Source organism: Pleurodeles waltl, chromosome 3_1, assembly GCF_031143425.1.
Source record: "Pleurodeles waltl isolate 20211129_DDA chromosome 3_1, aPleWal1.hap1.20221129, whole genome shotgun sequence".
Lineage (NCBI taxonomy): Eukaryota > Metazoa > Chordata > Amphibia > Caudata > Salamandridae > Pleurodeles > Pleurodeles waltl.
Window position 1 is genome coordinate 961361659 of NC_090440.1, and position 25665 is coordinate 961387323.

Sequence of the window (25665 nt, forward strand, 5' to 3'; positions counted from 1 at the left end):
AGAGAGCGGGTGCACGCGTCTAATGCGGCCTGAGTTCGGACGTCTGCTTGCTCCAGTGACACGGGAAGGGAGGGGTTAGTTACAAGAGTGGCGGAAGAGGAGATTTCCCACTGGGAGCTGCTGCCGGGACAGAGATGCGGCGCAGAGTTTTTCGGGCTGCACACACTGCTGGGAGCAGTTGCTGAGAACTTCAGGGATGAGTGTCTGCCACGGTAAGTCCGAGCTCCGATAACTGGGAAGTCAGAGGAGAGCGAACGCAGCGGAGCGCTTGGGGTACAGCGGGATTTTGCAGTTATGTTATCTGGTGGGAGGGGGCGTCTGTGACGATGGGTTGAGGCTGTGAGCGATGGGGCTGGGAGTGTGATATCGAGGGCTCACCTGTGAATTTGCCTTTGGTCCCTATGCGCAACTCCATATATGTCCCACTTGAATACCTTCACAATAAACACCGGGTTATGCGTTTTTAAGTATTTAAACTCATTCTGAATCAAACTAAGATCATGTCTCTCAGAGTGTTATGCTTTGTCAAATGCTAATCTGCCAGTGGAAAATGGCGTTCGGTTTACATAGAACAAATTGGTAACGTGCGATTGTGCGAACCTATGTATGATTTTAAAGTAAAGTGAGAACTTTAATCTATCATTTGGGATGAGCCATCTCTAAAAGACTGTTAAAGCAGTACTTACTACCCGCCACAGTGTCCTGCATGATGCACCCACCAAGTCTTGGATTTTTAGCTAGCATCGCTTTGCATACTGGGACTTGTAGTTTCATCTTTTTCACTTTTTTAAGTGCGTGTGTCGGAGTCTCGGGACGCAAAAACACCAGGTATGAGAAGGGATCACACACAGCAAATGGGTCGCACGGTGGTGCTGAAGTTCGCATCTTAACTTCAGCATCATGGTCACTTGACTGGTATTTGATCTCCCCATTCGCTAAAGTTACTCTTTTACCACCTCCGCCCTCCAAAAAAAAAAAACGCTTCAGGAAGTTCGATGCCCCTCCCTACACCCCGAACTTTGCCATCCATCTCACCTCTGTGAGCTTCCCACCCCGGGTTCCTGGAGCCCGCATAACTGCCAAGTGGTCACGTGCTGTGTGGCACCTCCCGCCAGTTGAGTTGTAAAGTAATTCTTAGCACATCCCAGACCGCACCGTTGTCTACAAACACAGAACTGCCAAAGTGTCACGCATTGTTTTGTACTTTATTATAAAATTTGAAAATGTGAGGCACTCTGACGTCACCGGGGACTTGCTCGTCCTCATATTAAACTTCCTAAATCTAAAAGGAAGCGCTTTATCGCACCCACTTCTTCCGAACCTCAGCAGGCCTTCTGCTGCGGCTTTCTGTGTTCCTGGTAATTAAGCCCTTCTGCTGTGGCTCTGGTGGGAGGTCGGCGAGGCCCCAGTCCCTGTGGAGCTGTTTTTAGTAGTGTGTATTTTAGTGTATTTTTGGTATCTGCAAGCGCTGCTTTTGGAGCTAGAATTAGCGCCTATCTGTCCCAGTGAAGCCCCCTGTGTTTAGGCAGGGCGTGTGTGTGCTTGGGCCGTGGAGGTCAGGTGCGGAAGGAGGCATTGGGGAAAGAGTCTGCCCACGGAGTGGTGAGTAAGGCGGGACTTTGAGTGTGTGTACTTCCAGAGAATATGTGTATGTGATAGGGTGCCCTGCCCATCGATTAATCATTGACTGCCGGAAAGGAGCAGGGTGGCAGGGACTGGGCAACTAAGCTCCTTTGATCTTCAATAGATAGACATATATCATCTGTTTTTGTCATTTGAACCTCCCCCAGTCCCGTCCCCACCCCCTCCTCGTGCCCTCACTGTCCCCTTTGAACCCCTACCACCGCTTCTCCATTAGTGCTGCTTCAGGCCGCGTTAATACGCCCGTGGCCAGTGAGAACAGAAGCCCTTGTGACTGGTGGATCATGAAACTTCTGTGTAGGTCAGCTGGGCCGGTGACCTCTGCCCCCTCCCCTGACCAGGCGCCTGGATTACATAAATCTAGGATCAAATGTAGACCGTCACTACCTGGGGCAGGCGCTCAATTTATCTCAGAACCCCGCAGCAGTCACTTGTCGCTCTCAGCCAGTGTTATTCTGTGAAACAAGTATTCTGCCACAACAAGGCAGGCGCCTGTGTGAGATGTGTCCCGGCTGCTGTGAACAACACAGTGTTTGTGAACTTCAGCTTCCAGCTCAGTCCCGTAGGGATTCTCCACACAGAGAGGACAGGGATTAAATATGGCCATCAACACGTAACTCCTTTTTCACACCGGTACTGGGCAATGGCTGGAGGGGGACGGGTCCCATTAACAACTGAAACCGTCCACTAGTGGATGGTGATGGCCGAGGATAAAACAAGCGGGAGGTGCCACTTAGTCTCGAGCTACGACCCCTTGCAAGGGATGTGCTGTGTGGGCAAATATTTCAACTCGATAGCATCGGGTTAACAACCAAAAACCGAAATAAGCAACTGAAGGATGACTAGTTAACCTTTGCGAACGGTATTCCAATTTCTGCGAACGCATCTCGACACTTATTTAGTAGCCTTTGCTCCACTTGACCTAGATTTTTTTTTGTTAAAATCTGCAGATTATGGAGCAGGTGATGGATTATGTGGCAAATGCGGCAAGTCAATAATTATGCGAAAAAAGATGCAATCGCAGAGTCACATAACTCCAGTGGTCCTGCCTATGGTGAGGGCCAATGGAATTATTAGTTTACTGAATTATGTGTCAATGGAAGGCTATTTCCTCCTCCTTTTGTCATTTTTGTACGTTAACACACTCTTGTCAAATGTTTTACCTTATTACAACTAGTCTGACACACAAATACAGCAATAAGACACAGAAAGATGACCAGTCAACCTTTATGAAAAGCCTTCCACTGCGCAGAAACGTGTTAGAATGTTTTTTTTGTCATACCCGATCCATTTGCACTAGAAACAATTTTTGGTGTTAAAATCTGCAGATTAGGCAGCAGATGATGGATTATGTAGCACATGCGGAATATAATTATGTGGAAAACACAACTGCTGCAAAATCGCACAAGTCCAGGGGCCATGCCTATGGTGGCCTTTTTTGATGTCTGAGCTACAGTGCTCACCTGTGAGCGACTGTCACTATTGGTGACATATGAGGGATGGCAATCAATGGTGATGTATGAGGGCCAGCGTTCTGTGGTAAGCGATGGTGGCCTTTAGTGATGTATGATGGACGGTGCCCAGTAAGGAGAGATGGTGACAACTAGTAATGTATGAAGGGCAGTACCCAATGGTGAGGAATTGTTGTTCAAAGGGCAGAGTCCAAGGGTGTGGGATGGTGACCACAGATAATTCTTGAGCGATGGTACCAAATGGTCAGAAATTGTATTGGTGATGTGTAAGGGACTGTGGCCATCGTGGAGAGACGGTGTACATGACTAGGGGCAGTGACCACTGGGAGAGAGATGGTGTACATGACTAGACACATTTACCGTCAGAGCCCCCTTTGGGGGGACGAGGGGCAGGCAGGGGCTACTGGGCCTCGACAGTGGGGGCTGAGCTTGTCTGCCTCTGTTGTCCCAAAGCCCGTCCTACTATAGCTCCACAAACTTGTGAGTGTGAGCAGTCCCAGGCTTCTCAGGAGGTGGTGAGAGGGCACTCGAGCTTAGCACTCAACAGCCAACCATCTAATAAAAAGAAGTGTCTGCCCATCCCAGTGCTTTTCTTTTCAAGAAAGAAATTACTTTAATAAAAATGCCATTCATTATTACGTACTACAGTAATCATTATCAGCATATCAGTTTCTCTGGGCTCTGTAGTTGTGTCCCACCTTTCCCAGCCTCCTTCTCCTGCCTCTAACCCCCCCCCCCCCTTTAGGGCACACTAAGGGTAGGTTGAATAGAGCTTACATGCAGCTTCACCCAGTCTCAAGTGCATATGCGCGCTCAGTCTCGGGTCTTCGTGGTCTTAACCCGGATCATTTCAGTGCCGCTCAGTATTCCAGTGATGCATGTGCACACACACTCCGGAGTGCACACACACTCCGGAGAGCTCCGGCACGCAGGCAGCCATCAGTTGAGCTTCTGGGCTAAGGGACCCATTCAGTAGCGCCTGCTCTTCCTTTACTTTGCAGTCCCCTGGAAACCTGCAGCCCTGGGATGGTGCAGTCCCAGCAAGACTGGCGGTGGGTGGCAGTTGTAGCCCAGGCAGGGCCGACTGGAAAGCAGAGATAGCCCTAGACATTTCCTTCAGTGCTTCAGTCGATGCAGCGTTGCATGTGTTTATGGTATCTTGGCAGTTGCAGCCCCACATGGTCAGCAGTTTTGCAGATGGAGCCCTATACAGGCCGTTCAGCAACTCACGACCACAGCTCCAACAAGGCCTTGTGCAATCACGTTATCACATCATACCCACCTGGGACTGGCAGGAGAGTCTGGGGATACCCTCTGACACCAGCGTGGTCCCTGATCACTCTAAAAATCTGCTTCATTTGGGTATCCCACAGTCACCAGAGATGCTATGGACCTCTCTGCTTCCTGGACAGTCCTTTAGCCTGCAGGTTAGGCAGGCTCCTTTCATTTGGCAAGCAGGTTTCTGGGCACATATACAGCTCCTTCAGTAAGAGATCCAGACCTTAGGAAAGGTCCCCTCGCTTCTGGAAGACTCGCTGTCGGGCACACACAAGCCCAGGGTTGCACAGCAGCCCTCGTAGTACATTGTGGAGCACTTCCTTCCTTAGTCATTGACGACTTTGAACTGGAGCAAAGTGGGGTTGTTTGGATCCCAACTTTATACACAATTGGCAAACAGGAGATGTGGATCCATTGTCTCAAACTGTAGAACCAGCTTGGGTTGGTTCTTCTTTCAAGTGTCCTTTCCAGGTAGTTCTCCAGACACACCCTTTGAGTGATGCTTCTCACATCAGTGTAGTCTCCACCCTGCAGCACCAACAACAGAGGCACAAAGAGGTGTGAAGTTTCTGCACCGGACTGTCATCACTCTAACTAATGAAGTAATCGGAGGGGGGCAAAAGGGAAAGCTCACCTAAAGTTTTCCTTACGTTTCACGAAAGTCTTCATCCTGCCCCACAACCCTAGCACCCACCAAATGGCAGTGATCAGGAAGACTGTTCGGAGCTCCTTGCTGAGCAAAGAATCAGAGATTATTTGAACGGCCCTGACTCCATTTTGCTGACTTAAGGTTATAGGTCTCCTCCCTCTAACGAGCAATACACTGTAGGCCTCCATTGTAGTGATTCAGATAAAGAAACGTGTGTTCATGCTATTAATCTTTCAAACATGGCATTCTTGCACCACTGTTCTATGTGCTAAAGCCACAGACTGGGACAGTAGCCATATTTTGAAAACTAGAGCATGCTTTGTGCACCTCTCAGGTCACAGTACAAGTTCATGGCCTCTCATGGTCAGGAACAGACCTAGTCCTCTGAGCATATGCTCACATTATTGCAATGCGAGGTCCAAAATAAAAATTCAGGATACCAGATACACTCAGTTGGGCACTTAGAGCAGGCAAACACATTTTTTCACCATGCAGGGGGTATTCCATTCCCAACATTGACCACTGGGAGAGAGATGGTGTACATGGTTAATGGCAGTGACCATTGGAAAAGAGTTGGTGTACATACATATGGGCAGTGAACATTAGCAGGAGATGGTACCCCAAGTGAAGCACAGTGTTGTGATTGACAGTCATTTTGGTGGGTAACATTGCCCATTGTCAAGGGATAATTCCAATTGATGCTGCTCAACTGTAGCTGTCAAGTTTCACAGGTGCATGTGTGACTAGCTGCTTCAGGCAAGTTTTATCTGTGCAAAACAAATAAACAATTATTGGGATTGTACCAGAAGCACATATCATTTGGAAAAGACGTAATGAAAATGAGGAAGAAAGTAAGGGAAGAAAGAAAAGGAAGTGCAGAAAGGACAGGAAGGGAGAAGCAGAGTTATGAAAGGAAGTGAAAGATTAAAACAAAAAGGAAGAAATAATTAGGGATGAAAGATGTATGGAAAAAGCATAAAGGAAACTAATAACTCGAACACAGAAGGAAGCAAGCATTTGCAATGCAACGGGTCTCGCGTTTGCTCATGTTAGAGCTGATAGCGTTGTAAACTCCTAACCCGACTTTTCACCTATCGGCAAAAGTGCATTTATGTACGTAACCCGAAAAAGTGCAATTAACTATGTAAAGCGCTCGACTTCTGCCAAGCGAAATCACGCTAGTAAATTAGAGAAAAAGTAGTCCACGAGCCGGACAGAAAACAGCGAGCCTCGCATGTTTTCTGTACTTGGTCGATGCGCTCGATGAGGGCTAGCCACCGGAAAAGGCATGACGGATGCATGCCTTCGACTAATGAAAGCAAGCAGATTTTATTAGGCAAGTCCCACGAACCAATGAAAAACACTGACGTGACGTCGACAGGGCTCCCAGCCCTTTTCTAAACACTAAAGCATCTCGCTGCGATACGCATGCGCGAGCGCATCCAACGCAGGCTCGACCCTAAAAAAGGTTAACGTTGTTAAAGCAGCTTTTGTTTTTGAACATTTTTAAGAGTGTAATGTGTAACTTTTCAGTATTAAATTGGAGGTCAATAAAATATTATTTTGTCCACTCATGGCACCATCACAGGCAGATAAGCGTCTAGTGAAGAGACCATGGAAGACTTGTGCATTATTGCAGAGTTTACAGATCTCACCACCATTACATCGAAGGATGCCTCACTGGGAGCTCAGCAGTGCAAGACTAGAAACGGAGCTGCCATTTTAAGTAGTAACGTCATCGATGTAGCTAACAGTTCCCAGAACCCAACCACAGAGTGGCAGGTAAAACTGCAAACCGCTCCAACACGAGTCCCTCTTTACTTTCCTCTACCCCCTGTCCCCCTAGAGAGAGACTTCATTCAGTCCCTCCCATAGTTCCTTCTCATAAAGGACCCGTTCGGTGTCTGACCGAATCAGACCCCAGTCACTAGCTGGTTCGGGCATCACCGATGTCAACAACCTCGGAGGTATCTACCCATTTCCTTCACTATAATACTGTATTGAGAAGTATTTATTAAAAGAGGTTTTAAACAAGAACTGAGAAATATTCCTGTCCATCCTGATGACAATGTGATCAGTCAACAGAGGCAAGTTAGCAGTCAGTCATATGTACACTATAGGTGGGCTAGATATTATTACACACGGAGCAGCATTTTAGTCTATTAAAATAGATTTTTCCGTACAGCACCTAGCCTGAACTCGTGTATTTGAAAGCTCTTTCATATGTGATAATGAACAAAGAATAGGCTTGGTGAAATAGTGTTTGCCGAGGATCACACAATTTGGTCAAGCATGGAAGCCGCGATTGATCCCAGATTTTCAAGTTTCACACTGTGCAGTTCAGCGACCAGATTCAGATGTCTTTCAGACATCATCCTGGTCTGTAACAATAAGTAAAATGTGCAAATTGCTCTTGTAGCAATAAATCAGATCAGACGCAAGACAGCTGTCTATGGGGCATGATTTTGGGACGAGCTTTAGTGGAGAATATCTTTCACCTTAGCCATAGTACAGTAAAGAAAGTTTGCCAGTGTATTCTCCTCTGGTTTTAGCACCCACATACAGGTCATTGCTTTAATTTACTGACTAGAAAGTGTCACTGAAAGTGTTCCAAGTTTGGCAGTAGAATGTCACACATAACCACACTGATATAGAAATGTCACACATAAGCAATCTGAACATGTGGCAGCTATGCTTGATATGAAAATATGTTGGGGACAAAGTGCTGTTGTTCCAACCGAAAATGATCATTTGCTGTTATGGGACCCTGTAAATACAAACAGGATCATTGAGATTGGCGAGAGTGACTGTGCTTTAACTAACTGTGCGAGATAAGAGGTCAAATGCCTCCGCTCCCTAGGGGGTGCGTGGGAAGGGGGGCTGCCCCTGCTCGAGGGGCACAGATCACACGCTCTCAGGAAGACTGTCACAGGCAGTTTTCCTTCCCTAGCTGCTTTTAGAGGCCGCAGGAAGGCTCCGGCCCTTCCTTCCCCTGCCGCACACCATTCAATTTATGGCTACACAGAATTCTCCAGCACATCCTGCCCGAGAAGGCTTATCCGGGGTAGGGCGGCAAGGATGCCTTTGGAGAGGCTACACTTCGCAATGTTAAGTAGCACCTTGTGTATGGGGGAAGGGAGCGGGGTGGGGTTGCGTGGCAGACGGGGCAGAATGCAGCTCATCCTCTCCCAGAGGTATTGGAACCTTGGGGTGGTGGCCCCAGGGGACGGAACGTACATTGGCAGGAGCCCCTGATAGGTGGAGAGGGGGAACCTCTCCTAGAAGCCTTCATATGTAGTCCATTTGTGGTGTCTTCTGTGGTACTAAGTCTGCTCCCAGGTCCCCTTTATTACAAGTGACTAATTATGACAGCTCAGTTCTCAGTAGCCACTGGGTCTCCAGTGTCAGTAGTTTCCAGGCACCTTGCTGTTGTGCACTTTCTATGATCTCGAGTTGTAGATACGTTTTCTGAAATCTTAGGCTAGCTCAGTGGCTCCCAGATTTTGGTCCGGGAACCCCTGGGGGTCCGCAAAGCCTCCTCAGGGGCTCCGTGACTGCTCAGAAAATGTAATGGGTCCCCAGCTTTCAGTACATACTCAGTTGGGGGTCCCCGGATTCCAAATGATACAGTGGGGGTCCCTAGTTTCCAGTATTGATAAAGTAGAGGTCTACAGAAGTAAAAAGGTTGGGAACCACTGTTCTAGCTCAAGATGGCCGTGGGCTGGAAGTGCAGTTCGTGAAGCCTCCTGGGTTTGGTTCTCAGAAGTGCCTTTGGACAGAGGTCAGCTCCTAGAAGTCCTGGTGCAGATCCTAGAAGCCAATTTCTTTTTGTGAGAGCATTGCCAGAAGAATGTGGGGAAGCCGTGTGGTCCCCACAGCCACTTGGTGATGCAGCAAAGATCTCGGTAGGATAGATTCCATATGCACCTTGAGGTAGCAGCAGTTATGAGATCAAATGAGGTCTGTGGGTGTGCTCATTACTAACCGATGGTAACCAATGTGTCTGTGTAGTCTTTAATCAGTTTTGCATTCAGTCAGATTATGATCTGCTCAGCCTAATGTGACGTCAAAGCTGGCCCTGTTTCCTGATGCACGACTCTGTGTGCGCCTATGTGCTGCATCCCATAAATGACAAACTTTACCAAACGATTAAAATAAGTGGCATACCCGTGTATTGTTCTTTCATCATTCCATGTATTGTAGTCACTTCATTAGGACAGACTGGTGATCAGAGGCGCAGGCCCCAATGTTTTTCAGGGTGAACCCTTCATAGTGGAGCTCAGTGTTTTAAGAAGCCAGTCGAGGAGTCCTAGAAAGGGAATGTCAGATCCACCTCAAAGGAGAATCCAAATAGACCAGGGAGAGGAGTGTAAACTTATCTTCTTTATTTTGTTTTCAAATCCATTCTAGTTAAAATCTACAGGCTGCGCAGAAACCCGTGCAAATGTTTTTAGGCTCTCTTCTCCTTGGAGTGGAATTGGGTAGATAGGCCCAGGGTCTGAAAATATAGATAACCGCACCGACAGAGAGGGACTTCCTCCCACTGCCTGATATTGAACCGCGCATATTCAACCCTACACCTAGGTAAAAGGTTCACCCCAAAATGAGTGCCTCACAGTGGTGCACCTGTAATTACTTCACACCTTAATAAAGTGAATAAAAGGAATAATGGAAGAACAATATACGCATTATGGCACTTAATCTTAAGAAATCTTTAGATAAGGTATACAAATTAGGGAATACAGAACATTAGCATGCTTTTAGCTGCACACCAGGAGCCAGAAGCCAACTTTGCTTCCTGCCTTTGTGGAAGTACCAGAGTTATCGGATGCCCTTGGACAGTTTGTTAATTTCCTAGAAGACCTTGTGGTTGAAGTGTAGCTACCTGAAGTGTGGATGCACAGTTGCCAGAACGCCCTTGGGCAGTGCAGTTTTCCTATGCCACTAGAGTAGCAGCAATGTTCTCAGAAGTCCAAAAGAGCAGTACAATTTCTCATAAGCCGTACAGTCAGTTTGTAGAAGTCCTGGGGATGGTGGTGCAGGTGACAGTGACGCTGTTGGTAGTAGTGAAATTCCCAGATGCCCGCTGAGGTAGAATGGCAGTTCCCAGAAGTCCTAAGAGTAGTATGGTCCTAATCGCTCACCAGGGTGTCACAGTAAGGTTCCCGGAGGCGCTTCGGTCACAGTACATTTTGTAGAAGATCTAAGGTCGCAGTATGGTTTCTAGAAGCCATTGGAATAGAATCAATATTTCCAGAAGCAATGGATTCGTAGTAGGGTTTCTAGAAAACATTTTGTTGCAGTACATATCCCAAAAGGCCTCCGGGCCCAACACAGCTCCCAAGAAGCCATTGAAGTATCTGTACATTTCTCATAAGTCCTCTGGATAGTAGTGCCGTTTTCAGTTATAATTATATTGCATGCTAATTTCAAAAAGCCTTTAGTTAGCCTTGCAGTTCCCAGAAGCCTTTGGGTGGCAGTACATTTCCCAGAACCCTTTGCAGTAATTCTAATCATTCCCTTTGTTTGTTTTTTAGAGCAACATTGGACACTCTGCACATGTGGTTGATGGCCTGGATGCAATTCGAATCAGCTACCCAGCAGGACCCAGAGCATCCTTTCCACCTCTAGGTGCCTGGACCTGGTGTGCTCCAGTCGCACCACATCTTGCCCTCTTCAGTGGGACTGGCCGCTCTGGAATTGGTCCCATGAGGTCAGATATTGCAAGTGTCGGGCCAAAGAACCAAGAGGATACAGGTGAATCACTACATTGTCTGGATACCACAGCATAAAGGGAAGTAGAGATGTGAGCGTATGGCAAAGAGCAGGTGATGTGCAGTGTCCCATTTCTGCCAGGCGCCCACGACGTATACAGCTGTCCTATGTAAAATCCGCTGCCCACACTAGCACCTGCCATTAAAAAAGCATGACACGTGTGCTGCACTGGTCTGTGGAAGAGAGTCATCACCTGATCACAAACAGTTCAAAGAAGAGAGTGTCATTGCTCAAGTGAAGACGAGAGCTTACATCACCCAAGAGTTGTGACAACTGTTTTGTCTCTTAAACCAAGACTGTAACACGTTCAGGCTCCTACTCCCCCACAAGGCTGCCTGTGGTGCGACAGTGCATGCAAGGTGCAGTATATCTGCCAGTCTGGCATCCAGATTTCTTCAGATCTCCTGTTTCTTAAAATCCTTTCAGTACATAGCTGCAGGCATCAGGACTTAACGCCCATTGGAAGTCCTTAAGCAACATCGCTGTCTTCAAGAACCAGCTCCAGTCCACCCTACAAACCTCTCGGCTTCATTCTGATCTTGTTAAGGCGGACTGGAAAGCCTGTGGATAATAAGCCATCTGGTGCTCCAGTGGGTGTCAGGACTACATGAAAACCATATCACGGGAATCAGCACTACTGGAAGGACGTCCAAGCACCACGAAAGGTGAAGGCCATGCAGACATAACCGCATCAATGAGTCCAGTGTTTCCTGAGTCAGACCAGGGCTCTTGTGCTTCTCCAGAATTGTATAAGAAGCCCCCAACTTTGTCTTCTGCTCAGGAATACCCTCTCCCCCATATACTTCACGCAGTCTATTAGTGCCCCAAAGACTGGAAGCCATGTTGAGGACTGCCCCTCTTGCAGGTTCAAGTTCTCCCCTTGGACTGTTAAACAGGGGACCCGAATATCTGCGCAGACAGATAGATGGTGGGAGTGGAGCCCGGAGCCCCAGTGCAGTGGAGCGTCTAGAAGCCGACAAGGCCAAGTATGTGAAAACGCAGCAGGTGATCGACAGCAGGCAGGACCCAGCCTTGACCACCACACCATCCTGCACCCGGAAACTGCTTTCTGTATGGTCTGAACCAGGACCACACTGCACCACAAGCCCATCTAAGGCCACAACTTCTCGACAGGGTGCTGTACTGCGGCGGAGCTGTGGGCGGCGCCTGCTGAGGCCAGACTCCCTCGTAATGTACCGTCAGCAGCGGGACTGCAAGTCTGTGAATAAGGAGAATGCCAGAGGCCTCAGCCTGGTGCGGAGGCTGTTCCAGAGTCCCTTGAGAGAGAGGAGAAGTGACTCCCTGGTGGACCCTTCCCCTCAATCAACCCCCAATAATTGGATCTTGATAAATGGGGGCAGAGCATCATCCCCCATCACATCTTGTGGCAGCCCAAGGGCACAAAGGGTGGATGCCCCATTCCTGGAAGTGGATTTTGCAACTCCACAATCCCCAGCTCTCACTCCTCGGTTCAGACAGTCTGAAAATTATTGTGTCCAATCTCCACACCCTAAGGCCCGCTCTCATTCATCTCTGCACTCCAAGCATCTGTCTCCCCAACCAGAAGCACTTGAAGGTTCTCGGTGTGCGAATCTCCAGGAGCGACCCCTCAGCCCTATAGAGGAAAAACATTTTTTTGATGCATGTGGCATGGATGAACCGGATCTTGTGATTAATGGGAACATGTCCCATTTGCTGGAGCAAGATAGAACTAGTTCAGTAAGTAGCTGGGAGTCCAAGCGTAGTGCCAATTCTCAGGACAGTGCATCGGAAGAGACCTCATCAGCAGAGGAGGGGCCACTTGGCCTGCCCCGGACACCAATCTCCATCATTGAGAGGAATGCACGAGTCATCCGATGGCTCTATAGTTGCCAGAAAGCCAAGTCCCTGAGGCAGAAGTCCACAAAGGAAGAATCCCCCAAAAATGAGTTCATGAGGCCTGAGTCCACAAAGAAAGAGTCCACCGTTTGACAAGAGACCAACATCTCCGCATAGAGAAATAAGCCAGCCAATCCTCAATTGTGGCTCTTACTTGGTATGAGAACATAATACACCATCTACAGCGAGAATGCAGCATATAAGAGCACAGGAAATATCCTTCAGGTCTCAAACACTGATAACAGGCCAGCCAAGACACAACTTCTCCAGTGAGAACTGACACTCTCCTTAGTGGGACTGCAGGACTGGAGACAAGATGGAGACATCTCTAGCAAGGCTGAGAGAGGCAAGTCCTTTCTACAAAAATCCATGCACAGTTGTGAACACAGAGACATATTGCCTCCTGGTAGACATCAGTATTTGAGACAAGTGTTTGACTCTACAGAGTGATACCATAGTAAGTCCTCTTCAAAGCCAGAGAGAGTGCTCACAAACATACCCTCCCTTTTAATGATACTGTAGTATTTCAAAGAATGACTCTTACTTCAGTTAGATTAAATCGTGTGAAACAAGCATCCGACCTCCTTTAATGTTACTGCTCAGAGTGCACAACACTGTTTCAAGGGACAAATATTGCGTGAGACATCTAAGACAATTCCTGCTGCCTATCTGTGTGTGATCTCTGGAGCTGCCCGATCCTTCTTAAAGCCTAGACTGGGCTTAAGTCTCTTTTCAAGATGACTTCACTGTTGAGGAATTAGGGTTGAGGCTGCACCTCAGCCAACCACCCGGACCTTCCTGTTATCTGCCTTCCTGCTACCCCCTGCCTTTCTTTCTGTACCGTATCTCTGCCCCCTCTCCCACTGTGCTGAACCCACCATGTCTTCCTCGACACCCGATCACTGGATCCTTTTCCCTCCCCAGACCGTGTGTATTTCTCTTCTTGCCTCCTCTAGCACAATATGTTTTCAAACCAAAGCATTCCAGGCCAAAAATGCATAAGATCTGAGAGGTACCTGGTCGAAAAAATCAAGAGACAGCAACGCATCTGTCCACAAAACTCACACGTTGGCCTAGAATGGGAAATGCAAGGTGTCTGCAGTACGAAAAGTATGAAAAACTGTATTTGCATTTGCCGCGTGGCCTAAGTGCACATGCGTACAATCTTAGGAGAGAAGTGCCCAGTTAATTTTTACTACAGGGTTGTTGAACTGGGAAAGAGACTACAGGGTATTTAGTTAAAACCCCGTTGCTTCAGCACTGTCCTTAAGTAGACCTTTGGCAGCTCTCTCACTGAGTGATCTTTGCCAATTCATGCCTTTCCCAGTTTGTATTACCTATCCTGCCTCTGTTGATGTCTCAGGCCACAGCGAGGTCTTCTACAAGCCCCGAGTATCCTACGTGTGGGCTGTAGCATAGTTTCTTTCCCAGCCCTATAAGCAAAGCATTGCTCTGCCTGCATAGCCTGGTGGGCTTTATATTGCCATAGGCATAGCTGCGTCCTCAGGTGCAGCCATGCACTAGCCCCGTTTTCTTGTGGGCTCGGTGTTGCTTCCGGTGTCTCCTGCGGGTTCTTTATTGCTCTATCCCTGCCTCCAAGTAAGCTCTGTATTAGTGGCTATAAGGGGCTGGACCGAAGTGACCGGTCCCCCCCCCCCCCCCCCCCTCTGCCTCAGATCACACAGAACTATGCTGCAGCGCCTTTCTTAGCTCATTAGTGTTGTTTAGCAGAGCCTTGCTAAGACTGGAAGACTGTCTTAAGTTGTTGATTGTTAAAAGGATTAGTCTGACGTTGCACCGCCATTCCAGTTTGTTGTCATGAAGTGCGTTTTCCTGTTTATTATCGAGACTGAACATTTCAGGAAGGAGGTTCACCTCTGTATTGGTTCATTATTGATGCATCTCCGTGCAGGCATCTGGTTGCACCTCTGCCTTGTGTCATGATTGACTAAAACATTGTCATGCTGAAGTTACCCTTAGTCACATGGCATTCATGAGGCTAGGCAGGACTTGCCTGACATTGCACCTCAGTCTTGGCTCATTTTTGTGGTAGAACCGTGGTTGGCTGCGGTTGCTTTCTGCACCCTATGTGCTGGATGAATGGGCGTCATCTGTGTCCCCGTCACCCTGGCTGTCCCTTCCCCACATCTCGTCTGCCGGGTTCTTCGTCTCTGCCCGCCCCTCCTCTGCCTTTTGAAGAATGTTGCAGCTGCTTCAAAACATTGGGAAGAAACAGGGCCCCTGTCGGTTCCCGCTGAGCCAGAGGTCAAAGGCCAAGGTTCCCTCTGAAATTCAAATCTTCCCTGGTAGTGTCTAGTAGCTTATAAGGCTCGACTTTCGACCCCTCACCCACAAGGGATTCTCCGCAGTGCCCCTCACTAATTTCAACCTATCCTCTATTGTATATAGAGGCTCCTCCGCAGGCGTGTCCCTCCTCTTCTCTCCGATCTGCCAGTCTATATCCCTCCGCTTTCTCCCTTTCCCTGTCCTCCTCTCCTGTCTGGTGTGACCCGCGCTGCTCAGTTCCCCAACTCGCCCTCCCTTCGGTTTAGTCTTTCTCTCCTCCCATCTTCTCACTGTTCCCACCCTGTTATTGGCTCTCAAATAATGCGATTCCCCAACTCCCCATTTATTCCATCCAACGTCTACTACCTTCCGCTTCTTTCTATCTCCCCCACTGCTTTCCTCTCTCACCTCCCCGTCTCGGTCTCCGGAATATTCTGCCGCAGGTGTTAGCAAGGTGATGCACTCAGTGTATTTTTAATGCACCCTCAATGTGTTTACATTATCTGATCACAATTGTCAATAAAATGTATGTTGTGTTTTTAAAGTCAGTCTTTATTTAATGCGGTAAATGTTCGATATCTTTGCACCTCAGCCCGCCCTGCATTACTGTGGTAGACAGAGTAATGTGTTCCTTTGCCTCACTAAAGTAAAAATATTCCTTTGGCTTGACCGATGCACCATCTCTAGGGCGGGTTGTTTCAGTGTCTGTTTTCTATTTCAAGTCATTACTCTCTCCCAGTCCACGTGGCCCCCTTTCGAACATGTGCTCTTCCCTCAGTTTGGTGCCTCAGGTGACTCTAGTGTTTCCATTCCTTTCTGGCGTTTCTCACATTAAAATTAATCACTTGTCAACCTTATCCTTTATACATCCCATCTTATGTCCACTACGTGTAACTACTGTGTTACTACAGCATGGGCGCATCCCAGTACCGACCTGATTCTCAACCAGCCTCGCTCTCCTAAATTCAGCCAATTGAGCCCAAAAATAAAGAAACACATTAGGTAGATAAAAATCTCATCTTGTTTTGTAGAATTGAGACCTGTGGAATTTCACACTGACCTTGCATTTGGGCTACATACTAATGCTACTGTGGTGTAATTTCCATAGTCCAGTTGACTTAGTGGCTAGAAGTGCCGACCTTTGAACATGGGGAACCAGGCCAGATGTATCAAAGGATTTTACCCATTCTGCGTCTATGGGAAAAAGCTTTAGTACATGTGGCCCCAGGTTCGAATCCCAAGCTCTCCAATTCTCTTGGGGAGGTCATGTAATTAAAAACTGCCAAAAAGTCATAGATTTGTGGGCGTTCATGACTGTGTCTACATGCAAAAGTGAATGAACACTACAACCTCATAAGTCTGTGTGTATTGACATATCTCCTGCAGGTTGACTCCTACCCCAGAAAAACATTCACACTAGTTCCTGTCACTGTTTAAGAAATATCCCTGGGGAGCAGGCATCAAGCCCACTTTAGGGACTTTCATGAGGAAGGGCAGCAGCGCTATTCTGACCTATTCCTTCCTATATGGCCAGTGCAGGACACTATTAAGTTATTGCGCTCGGTGACCCTCATACGCTCCCAGCTGTTTTATTGCAGTTAAATAGCATAGGGTCAGTGTGGGAAGACTGTGAGGGCACGGTCTTTTTAGATCTTCCCTTTAAGCTAGCTTTTAGCTGTCCGTATGCAAATGCTCATGTGGATCCATACCCAGAACTCATAGTGGGCTTGAAGCCCGCCCATTGCTTACCATTGGTCAGCTTTAGGATCACTCTCATTTAATTGCTTCTTATTCAACGGCTTACCTTCTTCTTGTGTTTGTCCCTCTTCTGCTGCATAGCCTTTTTACCATCTTTTTGATTGGCTGGTGTATATCCTTCCACTGCTTACAATAGGGAACTCATTTTTTCTTTTTCATTCATCACTTATGAAAGTGCATCTTTCATAGCTTTCTCCCTTATGTGCTGTTTCTCCCCAGCCCCCTACCTTCAGCTCTGCTTGTTGCTCCCCCCCCTCCCTTCCCTCAAGCTCTCCTTTGCTTTCCCTATCCCTTTTCACCTTTCTTTAATTTTTAGGTACGAGCCTGCAAGTGCATGCACTAGCACATGAGTCTCGCTTGCAAGACTTTGTTGTGTAGAGTAAAGGGCTTGGAAGCCCGCCCGTTATTTACCATTTGTTGGCTTGCATGGCACTCTTCTTGCAACCTCGTAATTAGTCACTGCAACCCAAGTATAATTTCTGTTTCTCTCTGTGGACCAGGGACCAAGCACTGATTGATTCAACTTAATTAGTGTCCATCCACTGCTTTGGACGTCATGACTGAGGTACTATTTTGTTCTTTTTTAACTTCTAGTCCCCTGCAAACAGAAGGCTTGTGACTGGCAAAAATGTGTCCAGCAGGACAAACAAAATTGCAAAGTTTTATTTTCTATAGCTATCTTTCTTTTATTTTGCCAAGAAATCTTTTCTGACTTAGCTCTGTTGTTTTCTTTTGTTTCTGCTTGTGAGCACTGTTCTCAAAAGATGACAATTGTCTTGTTCTAAATTTTGCAAAGCAACATTGTTTCTTTCTTATGTGTAATTTCTGAAATGATTCCTTACTACATAATTGTGCAGTACACCCCAATCCACCCCACTCCAATCCAAACCACTCACCCCAATCCAATCCACTCCACCCCGCTCCAGTCCTCTCAACCCACCTCAATCGTATCTGCCCACTCCAATTCAAAACAATCCCACCCACTCCAAAACAATCTGCCCCATCTAAAACAATTTGCTGCACACCAATCCAAAACAATCTGCCCCACTCTAATCCAACAATCTCCCTCACTCCAACCTGTTCCACTCCAGTACAATACAATATGCCCCAATGCAATCCTCCTCACCCTATTCCAATCCACCCACTTCATCCCAGTTCACCCCACTCCACTCCAACCCAATCCACCCCACTCCAATCCACCCTAATACAATCTGGCCCACTTCAATCGAAAACAATCTGCCCCACTCCTATCCAAAACACTCTGCCTCACTCAAATTTGCCCCACTCCAATCCTGTCCACCTCACCCCAATCCAATCCACCCAGCCCATCCCAACTCACCCCACACCCATCCATCATAATCTACCCCACTCCGATCCGATCCACCCCAATACAACCAAATCCAATACCTCACCTCAATCCAATCTACCCTACCCCATGCCAATCCACTCCTATCTACCCTACTCCAGTCCAGTGCACCCCACCCCGCCCACTCCAATCCACCCAACTCCAGTCCAGTCCACCCACTTCAGTGAGATCCACCCACTCCAGTCAGATCCCCACTCTTATTCATCCTACCCACTCTTATCCATTCCACCCTACTCCAATCCAGCCTTACCCACCCACTCAAATCAATTTCACCCCCACTGCAATTCAATCACCATACTCTAATCAAGTCCACGGCTACCCAACACACCTCAATCCAACCACACCACCCCAATCCATCCCACTCCAATACAATCCACTTTAATCCAACAGTCCAATCCAGTCCACATTAATCTACCCCACTCCTCTCCAGTCCACCGCACCCCAATCCAGCCAACTCCATTACAGTCCAACCCACTCCAATCCACCCTCCCCTCCAATCCAATTTGCGTCTCGCCAATCCAATCCACCTCATCTCAATGCAATCCTGCCCACCCAGTCCACCCCACCCCACCCCAATCCACTCAACTCATTTCAATCCACTCAACTCATTTCAATCCACTCAACTCATTTCAATCGACCCCACTCTACTCCAATCGACCCCACTCTACTCCAATCGACCCCACTCTACTCCAATCGACCCCACTCTACTCCAATCGACCCCACTCTACTCCAATCGACCCCACTCTACTCCAATCGACCCCACTCTACTCCAATCGACCCCACTCTACTCCAATCGACCCCACTCTACTCCAATCGACCCCACTCTACTCCAATCGACCCCACTCTACTCCAATCGACCCCACTCTACTCCAATCCTCCCCACTCTACTCCAATCCACCCCACTCTACCCCAATCTACCCAACTTCATCCCTGTTCAGGCCTCTGCAATCCAATCCAGTCCATTCAGCCTTCCTCACTCCAATCCAATTCACCCCACTACAATCCAGCCCACCCACCCCAATCTAATCCACCTTCCTACATTCCAGTTCATCCCACCCAAATTCAATGTAATCCACCCAGGCCACCCCACTCTGACTGACCCCATATAATCCAATTCACCCCACGCCAATCCACTCCACTGCACCCCAATCCAATCCACACTCCGCCCCATTCCAGTCCAACACACTCTACCCCAATCCAATCCAGCCCACCCCAATCCATCCCAGTACAGCTCACCACACCCAAAACCAATCCACCCCACTCCATTTTAGTCCACCACAATCCAATCCATCCCACTCAAATCCACCCCACTCACTCCAATCCACCACACTCTGTTCCAATCCACCCCACTCTATCCCAATCCAATCCACCCCAACCCAATTCAGTGCACCCCACTCCAATTCAATCCACCCTACTCCAATCCTATCCACTCCAGTCCAATTCACCCTACACCAATCCAGTGAATCCAACCCACCCCTCTCCAATCCAACCCTCCCCATTCCAGTCCAATCTAGTCCACCCACTCCAATCCAATCAACCGTTCCTCAATCCAATCCACCCAAACCCAGCCCTATAACTCCAATCCAAACCACCAACACAAATCCAATCTAATCCACCCACCTCATTTCAGTCCACCCCATCCCAACTCAATCCACCCCACTCCAATTCATACCCACTACCTCAGTCCACTCCAACCCATTCCATTCTATTCCACACCACTCCACTCCAGTCTCTGCCACTGAACTCTACTCCCCTCTACTGAACTCTACGACACTCCAACAAATCCACTCTGACACTTCCCTCTCCACCTCTGACACTCCACGCCACCAATATTTAGCCATGCTGAACAGTAGCCACACTGGTGTACAAAGTGGCAAAACACATTGCCAAAGCCAATAGCTCTTGTATAGGCAAAACCAATTGGGTGTGCCAATGATTGTTTTAACATCTTGTGGGCCCAGCCTTAAATGCTTACTTTGGTTCCCCCCCTTCCACTCCTGCATTGGTCCCCAGAAACCTGGTAGTCTTTAAAAAAAAAAAAAAAAAATGTATTTCAGTGTAAACATCTATTTCATGTAACAATTTTTTTTTTCCTATTTACCAACCCAAATGGGGTCCACCATTTCAGGTCGGTAAATAAATAAAAAAATACATTTTGTGCATGTCATTCCCAAGGTGAGTGCATGTTTGGAGATGCATGTGCTTGTGTATGTCATCATGCACGCAACACTTGGGGAATGATGCGGCCATCAGCCTTTGCCCTTGGACCTCTCAAATGGCACCCTGGAGGACGCCACATGGAATGGAAGCACCCTAGCTTTCTTCCAAGTGATAATGAATGTCACTGGAGAGAGAATCTCTCTAGTCTCTATTTTAGACCATAAATATTGAGGGTGTTAGACTGGGCAGCTTTTTGGCGTGTCTCCCCTGTCTTTTTGCCTTTTCACCCCCTGTTTTTAGGGTGTACTGGACTCTGTTTTGCTGGTTTATTTTCTCTGCGCACTTTACCACTGCTGATCAGTGCTAAAGTGCAAGCGCTTCCTATGTAAATTGTATTGGTGATTGGTTTATCCATGATTGGCATATTTGATTTAATGGTAAGTCCCTAGTACAGTGCACTAGAGGTGCCCAAGGCCTGTAAATCAAATGCTACTAGTGGGCCTGCAGCACTGGTTGTGCCACCCACATTAGTAGCCCTGTAAACATGGCTCAGACCTGCCACTGCAGTGTCTGTGAGTGCAGTTTTAACCTGCCAATTCGACTTGGCAAGTGGATTCACTTGCCAGGCCTAAACCTTCCCTTTTCATACACGTAAGGCACCCCTAAGGTAGGCCCTAGGTAGCCCCATGGGCAAGGTGCAGTGTATTTAAAAGGTAGGACATGTACTGGTGTGTTTTACATATCCTAACAGTGAAATACTGCCTAATTCGCATTTCACTGTTGCAAGGCCTATCTATCTCATAGTTAAACATGGGCTCTGCCTTTAAATAACTTTAAAGTACAGATCCCCTTTGAGAGCAGATAGAAATGTGGAGTTTAGGGTCTCTGAACTCACAATTTAAAAATACATCTTTTAGTGAAGTTGATTTTTAGATTGTGAGTTTGAAAATGCCACTTTTAGAAAGGAGGCATTTTCTTGCTTAAACCATTTTGTGACTCTGCCTATTTGTGGATTCTCCGTCTGGGCCACTTTGACGGGCTGTTTACACCTCTCCTCTAGACAGTGACACAAAGGGAGCTGGGGACTAGCCTGCATATCCTGATGAGCCATCTTAGCTAGAGTGGAGGGAGGGCTGTGCCTGCCCTCACACAATGCAGTCTCCAACCCCACCCTCCAACCTCTAGCAGAGGTTCCTCTCAATTCCAGAACGGTTTTACAAGTCTGGGGGTTTGGGTCCAATACTTATACCCCTTTCTCTGCCTTTGAAGTTGGCAAACTTCAATGCAAAGTCTCAAGTGTTTGTGAGATCTGTCCTTGTCCAGGCCAGGCCCCAGACACACATCAGGGGTAGGAGACTGCATTGTGTGAAGGCAGGTACAGTCCTTTCATGTGTAAGCGACCGCTCCTCCCTCCACTCCAGCTCAGATGGCTAATCAGGATATGCAGGCTACACCCCAGCTCCCTTTGTCACTGTCTAGAGGAAAGGTGCAAACAGCCCAACTGTCAAACTGACCCAGACAGGGAATCCACAAACAAGCAGAGTCACAGAATGGTTTAAGCAAAAAAATGCCTACTTTCTAAAAGTGGCATTTTCAAACACACAATCTAAAAACCAACTTCACTAAAAGTTGTGTGTTTAAATTGTGAGTTCAGAGACCCCAAACTCCATCCGTCTATCTGCCCCCAGAGGTAATCTACACTTGAATCATATTGAAAGGCAGCCCCCATGTTAACCTATGAGAGAGATAGGCCTTGCAGCAGTGAAAACCAAATTTGGCAGTATTTCACTGTCAGGACTTGTAAAACACATATGTACATGTCCCACCTTTAACATACACTGCACCCTGCCCATGGGGCTACCTAGAGCCTACCTTAGGGGTGCCTTACATGTATGAAAAGGGAAGGTTTAGGCCTGGCAAGTGGGTACACTTGCCAAGTCGAATTGGCAGTTTAAAACTGCACTCACAGACACTGCCGTGGCAAGTCTGAGACATGTTTACAGGGCTACTAATGTGGGTGGCACAACCAGGGCTGCAGGCCCACTAGTAGTGTTTGATATACAGGCACTGGGCACTTCTAGTGCACTTTACTAGGGACTTACTAGTAAATTAAATATGCCAATCATGGATAAGCCAATGTACACATTTAATTTATACAGGCAACACTTACACTTTAGCAATGGTCAGCTGTGGTAAAGTGCCCAAAACAAACAAAACAGCAAAAACAGAATCCAGCACTCAGAAACAACCTGGGAAGTAGGGGCAAAAAGTTAGGGGAGATCATGCCAATGATACCAAGTCTAGCAAGTATATTGAAACGTGTTAGCATCACTATCGTGAGGGGTCTAAAATCTGTTATTACCCCCTGAATAGCAATACTACCGACCCCATTACGAGTTTCTTTATCTTTGAGAGGCGTTCATACTGGATAGTTCTAGATAGCGTAACTCTTACTATTACTTCCTACATGTGTTGACAATCTGGAAGTCTATACCCTGTTATGGCACCCTAATATACTAGAACATATTAGCATAGTTATCGTGAAGGATGTGTGACTGGTCATAAATTGTGTAGAATGTTGTTCCATGAAATGCTATCATTCAGACCCGCCTTGTGAGTTGATAATCTATATTTCCAATGCTGCTGTTTTTCAAAAAGTATTCTCCAAGGTTTTTTTATGTTGTTGTCCTACTGTTCTATTATTATCCATTGTAAGATCATTGGTTATGTGTCTGTTCGATATGTAATGTTCAGCCATTTCTGTTGTGGCTTTCTGACAACATACATTCCTGCAGTGCTCAAATTGTCTTATCTTTACTTTTCGGACAGTTATGTCTGTATAGTGGAGACCCCAGGGACAGGTCTATTAATGTGCCACACTGTAGGTACCCCCTAATCCACTTCTTTTGTAGAAGTCATCAAATGACAAATGCCACAATGCCCTTTATGTTTATGAGCAGTTGAAAAAGGCAAGAACAAGTGGCAATTTAAAAAAGATTTTGAGTTCCAGGGGCTGAGCCAAGGAGGAGAAATGTGTTGGACAAGGAAATAGGCACTCAAGCCTTGGCAGTGCCAATATGTCTAGCTCATGCATGAAAGTGCCTTTTGTGTCATTGATTGGCTTGGGCACTTAACAAGTCGATATTCATTCACTCTATCACCCATCTTTGCACTCATGCATCCATTTATCCATCCACTGCTTCCTTCTTGTGTTCACCCTCTAACACAACCTTAATAAACCACACACAAACTCAACAAATGGAAGAAAAGTTAAATGAATAAAAGTAGAAAAAAATCAATTATGCTTCCATTTACATATAATAGGCACATGCTTGCAATAGCAAACTCAAAGATAGCAACCTTTGCTTGTCTGGCAGTGGTATTGTTGTTTTATATTTTCAGCATGGCTGCCATGTTTAGAACCATCATGTTTTCCACCTTGGAATGCTAAAAGAACAATACACTGTAGACAACAACAAACCATAATGGTCATCTGGTTCAGAAGAGTTGACCATACAGGATGCAATGCACTTCAGATAAAATGAACTTCAAGCAAGTCTGTTAGCACTGCAGGAGGAGATGTAGAACCCTTTTAAGAAGAAGAAAATAAATGGGCATGCATTAGATCTCACCTATGCAATTGTGTTTTAGCCATATTGTACAACAGTGTGGCTGCTGTTCAGAATGGCTAAAAGTTAGTGGGGTGGGATAGATTGAAGTGGGGTAGGTTGGGATAGAGTGGAGTGGGGTAGACTGGCATAGTCAAGTGGGGGTAGAGCTGGGTGGAATGTAGTGGGGTGGTTTGTGGTAGATTGGCATGCAGGATTTGGGTAGATTAGCATGGTAGATTGGAGTGGGTTAGATTGAATTGGGTTAGATTGGGGTGGAATGGGGTAGACGGGTGGAGTGGGTAGGCTGCAGTGGAATGGGTTAGATTGGACTGGGATATATTGATGTAAATTGGGGTGGAGTGGGGTAGATTGGAGGGTAGTTGGTTAGTTTTGAGTGGAGTGTAGATTAGATTGGAGTGAAATAGATAGAAGTGGGGCAGGATGCTGTAGATTTGAGTGGAGTGGATTGAGTGGAGTAGGTTGGAGTGGAGTTGGATAGAGTGCTGTGGGAAGGTTAAGATGGGGTAGGCTGGAGTGGGGTAGATTGGGATAGGGTTGGGTTGACCGGAGTGAAGTAGACTGAACTGGAGTAGATTGGCATAGATTGGAGTAAGGTATATTGAGGTGGGGTAAGGTAGGCTGGAGTGGGGTGGATTTGGGTTAAGTGGGTTAGATTGGACTGGAGTAGGGTAGATTTGAGTGGCATGTGGTAGTGGGGAGTGGAGTGAGACTGGGTAGAGAAGAATATAGTGCAGTAGATTGGGGTAGAGTGGAGTGGGGCAGTATGAGTGTAGCAGGGTATATGTGGGTAGAGTGGAGTGGAGTGGGGTGGTGGGGATAGATTGCAGTGGAGTGGGGTATATTGGGTAGATTAGAGTTGGGAAGATTGGAATGGAGTAGAATAGCGTGGGATGGTTGAAGAGGGATGATTGGATTGGAGTGGGGTGGGGTGGGGTCGATTCCAGCAGGGTGGAGTGGGGTGAAGGGGTAGATTTGGGTAGAGTAGATTGAGGTAAAGCAGATTGGGGTGGGATAGATTGGCATCGGGTAGATTGGAGTGGGGTAGATTGGCATGGGGTAGGTTGAGGTGGGGTAGGTTGGGTTAGAATGGAATGAAACATATTGGCTTAATTTGAGTGGAGTGGGATGGACTAGGGGAGTAGGTTAGATTGGAGTGAAGTGGAATGGGTTAGAGTGGGGTAGATTGGAGTGGGGTAGATTGGAGTGGGGTAGATTGGAGTGGGGTAGATTGGAGTGGGGTAGATTGGAGTGGGGTAGATTGGAGTGGGGTAGGTCGGGTTAGAATGGAATGAGATATATTGACTGAGTAGATTGGAGTGGGATAGATTGGAGTTGGAGAGGGGTAGATTGGTGTGGGATAGATGGAAGTGGGGTAGATCCAAGTAGAATGGAGTGAGATATATTGGCTTAATTGTAGTGGAGTGGTGTAGATTGGGTTAGGTTGGAGTGGAGTGGGTTAGTTTGGGGTGGGTTAGATTAGAGTAGGTTGGAGTGTAGTGGGGTAGAATAGAGTGGAGGGGTAGATTGGATTGGGGTTGATTGGAGTGGAGGAGGGTAGGTTAGGGTAGAGTGGGGTAGATTGGAGTGAAGTGGAGTACACTGAAGGGGACTGGAGTATATTGGAGTGGGATATGTGGGAGTGGGGTAGATCGAACTGGAGTGAATTGGAGTGGGGTGGATTTGAGTGGGGTACATTGAAATGAAGTGGATTGAATGGGGTAGATTGGACTTGGGTAGTTTGTGGTGAATTGGAGTAGGATAGATTGGGTT

General features: G+C 47.2%; 1 protein-coding gene across 1 annotated transcript; it reads left to right on the plus strand.

Moving 5' to 3' along the window:
- Positions 1–20: 20 nt before the first annotated feature.
- FAM110D (family with sequence similarity 110 member D) lies at positions 21–15523 on the plus strand. Its single transcript, XM_069223994.1, has 2 exons — positions 21–212; positions 10578–15523. Exon 2 carries the CDS (start codon positions 11656–11658, stop codon positions 12784–12786), a length of 1131 nt encoding a protein of 376 aa, XP_069080095.1. The 5' UTR covers positions 21–212; positions 10578–11655; the 3' UTR covers positions 12787–15523.
- The last annotated feature ends 10142 nt before the right edge of the window (positions 15524–25665 follow it).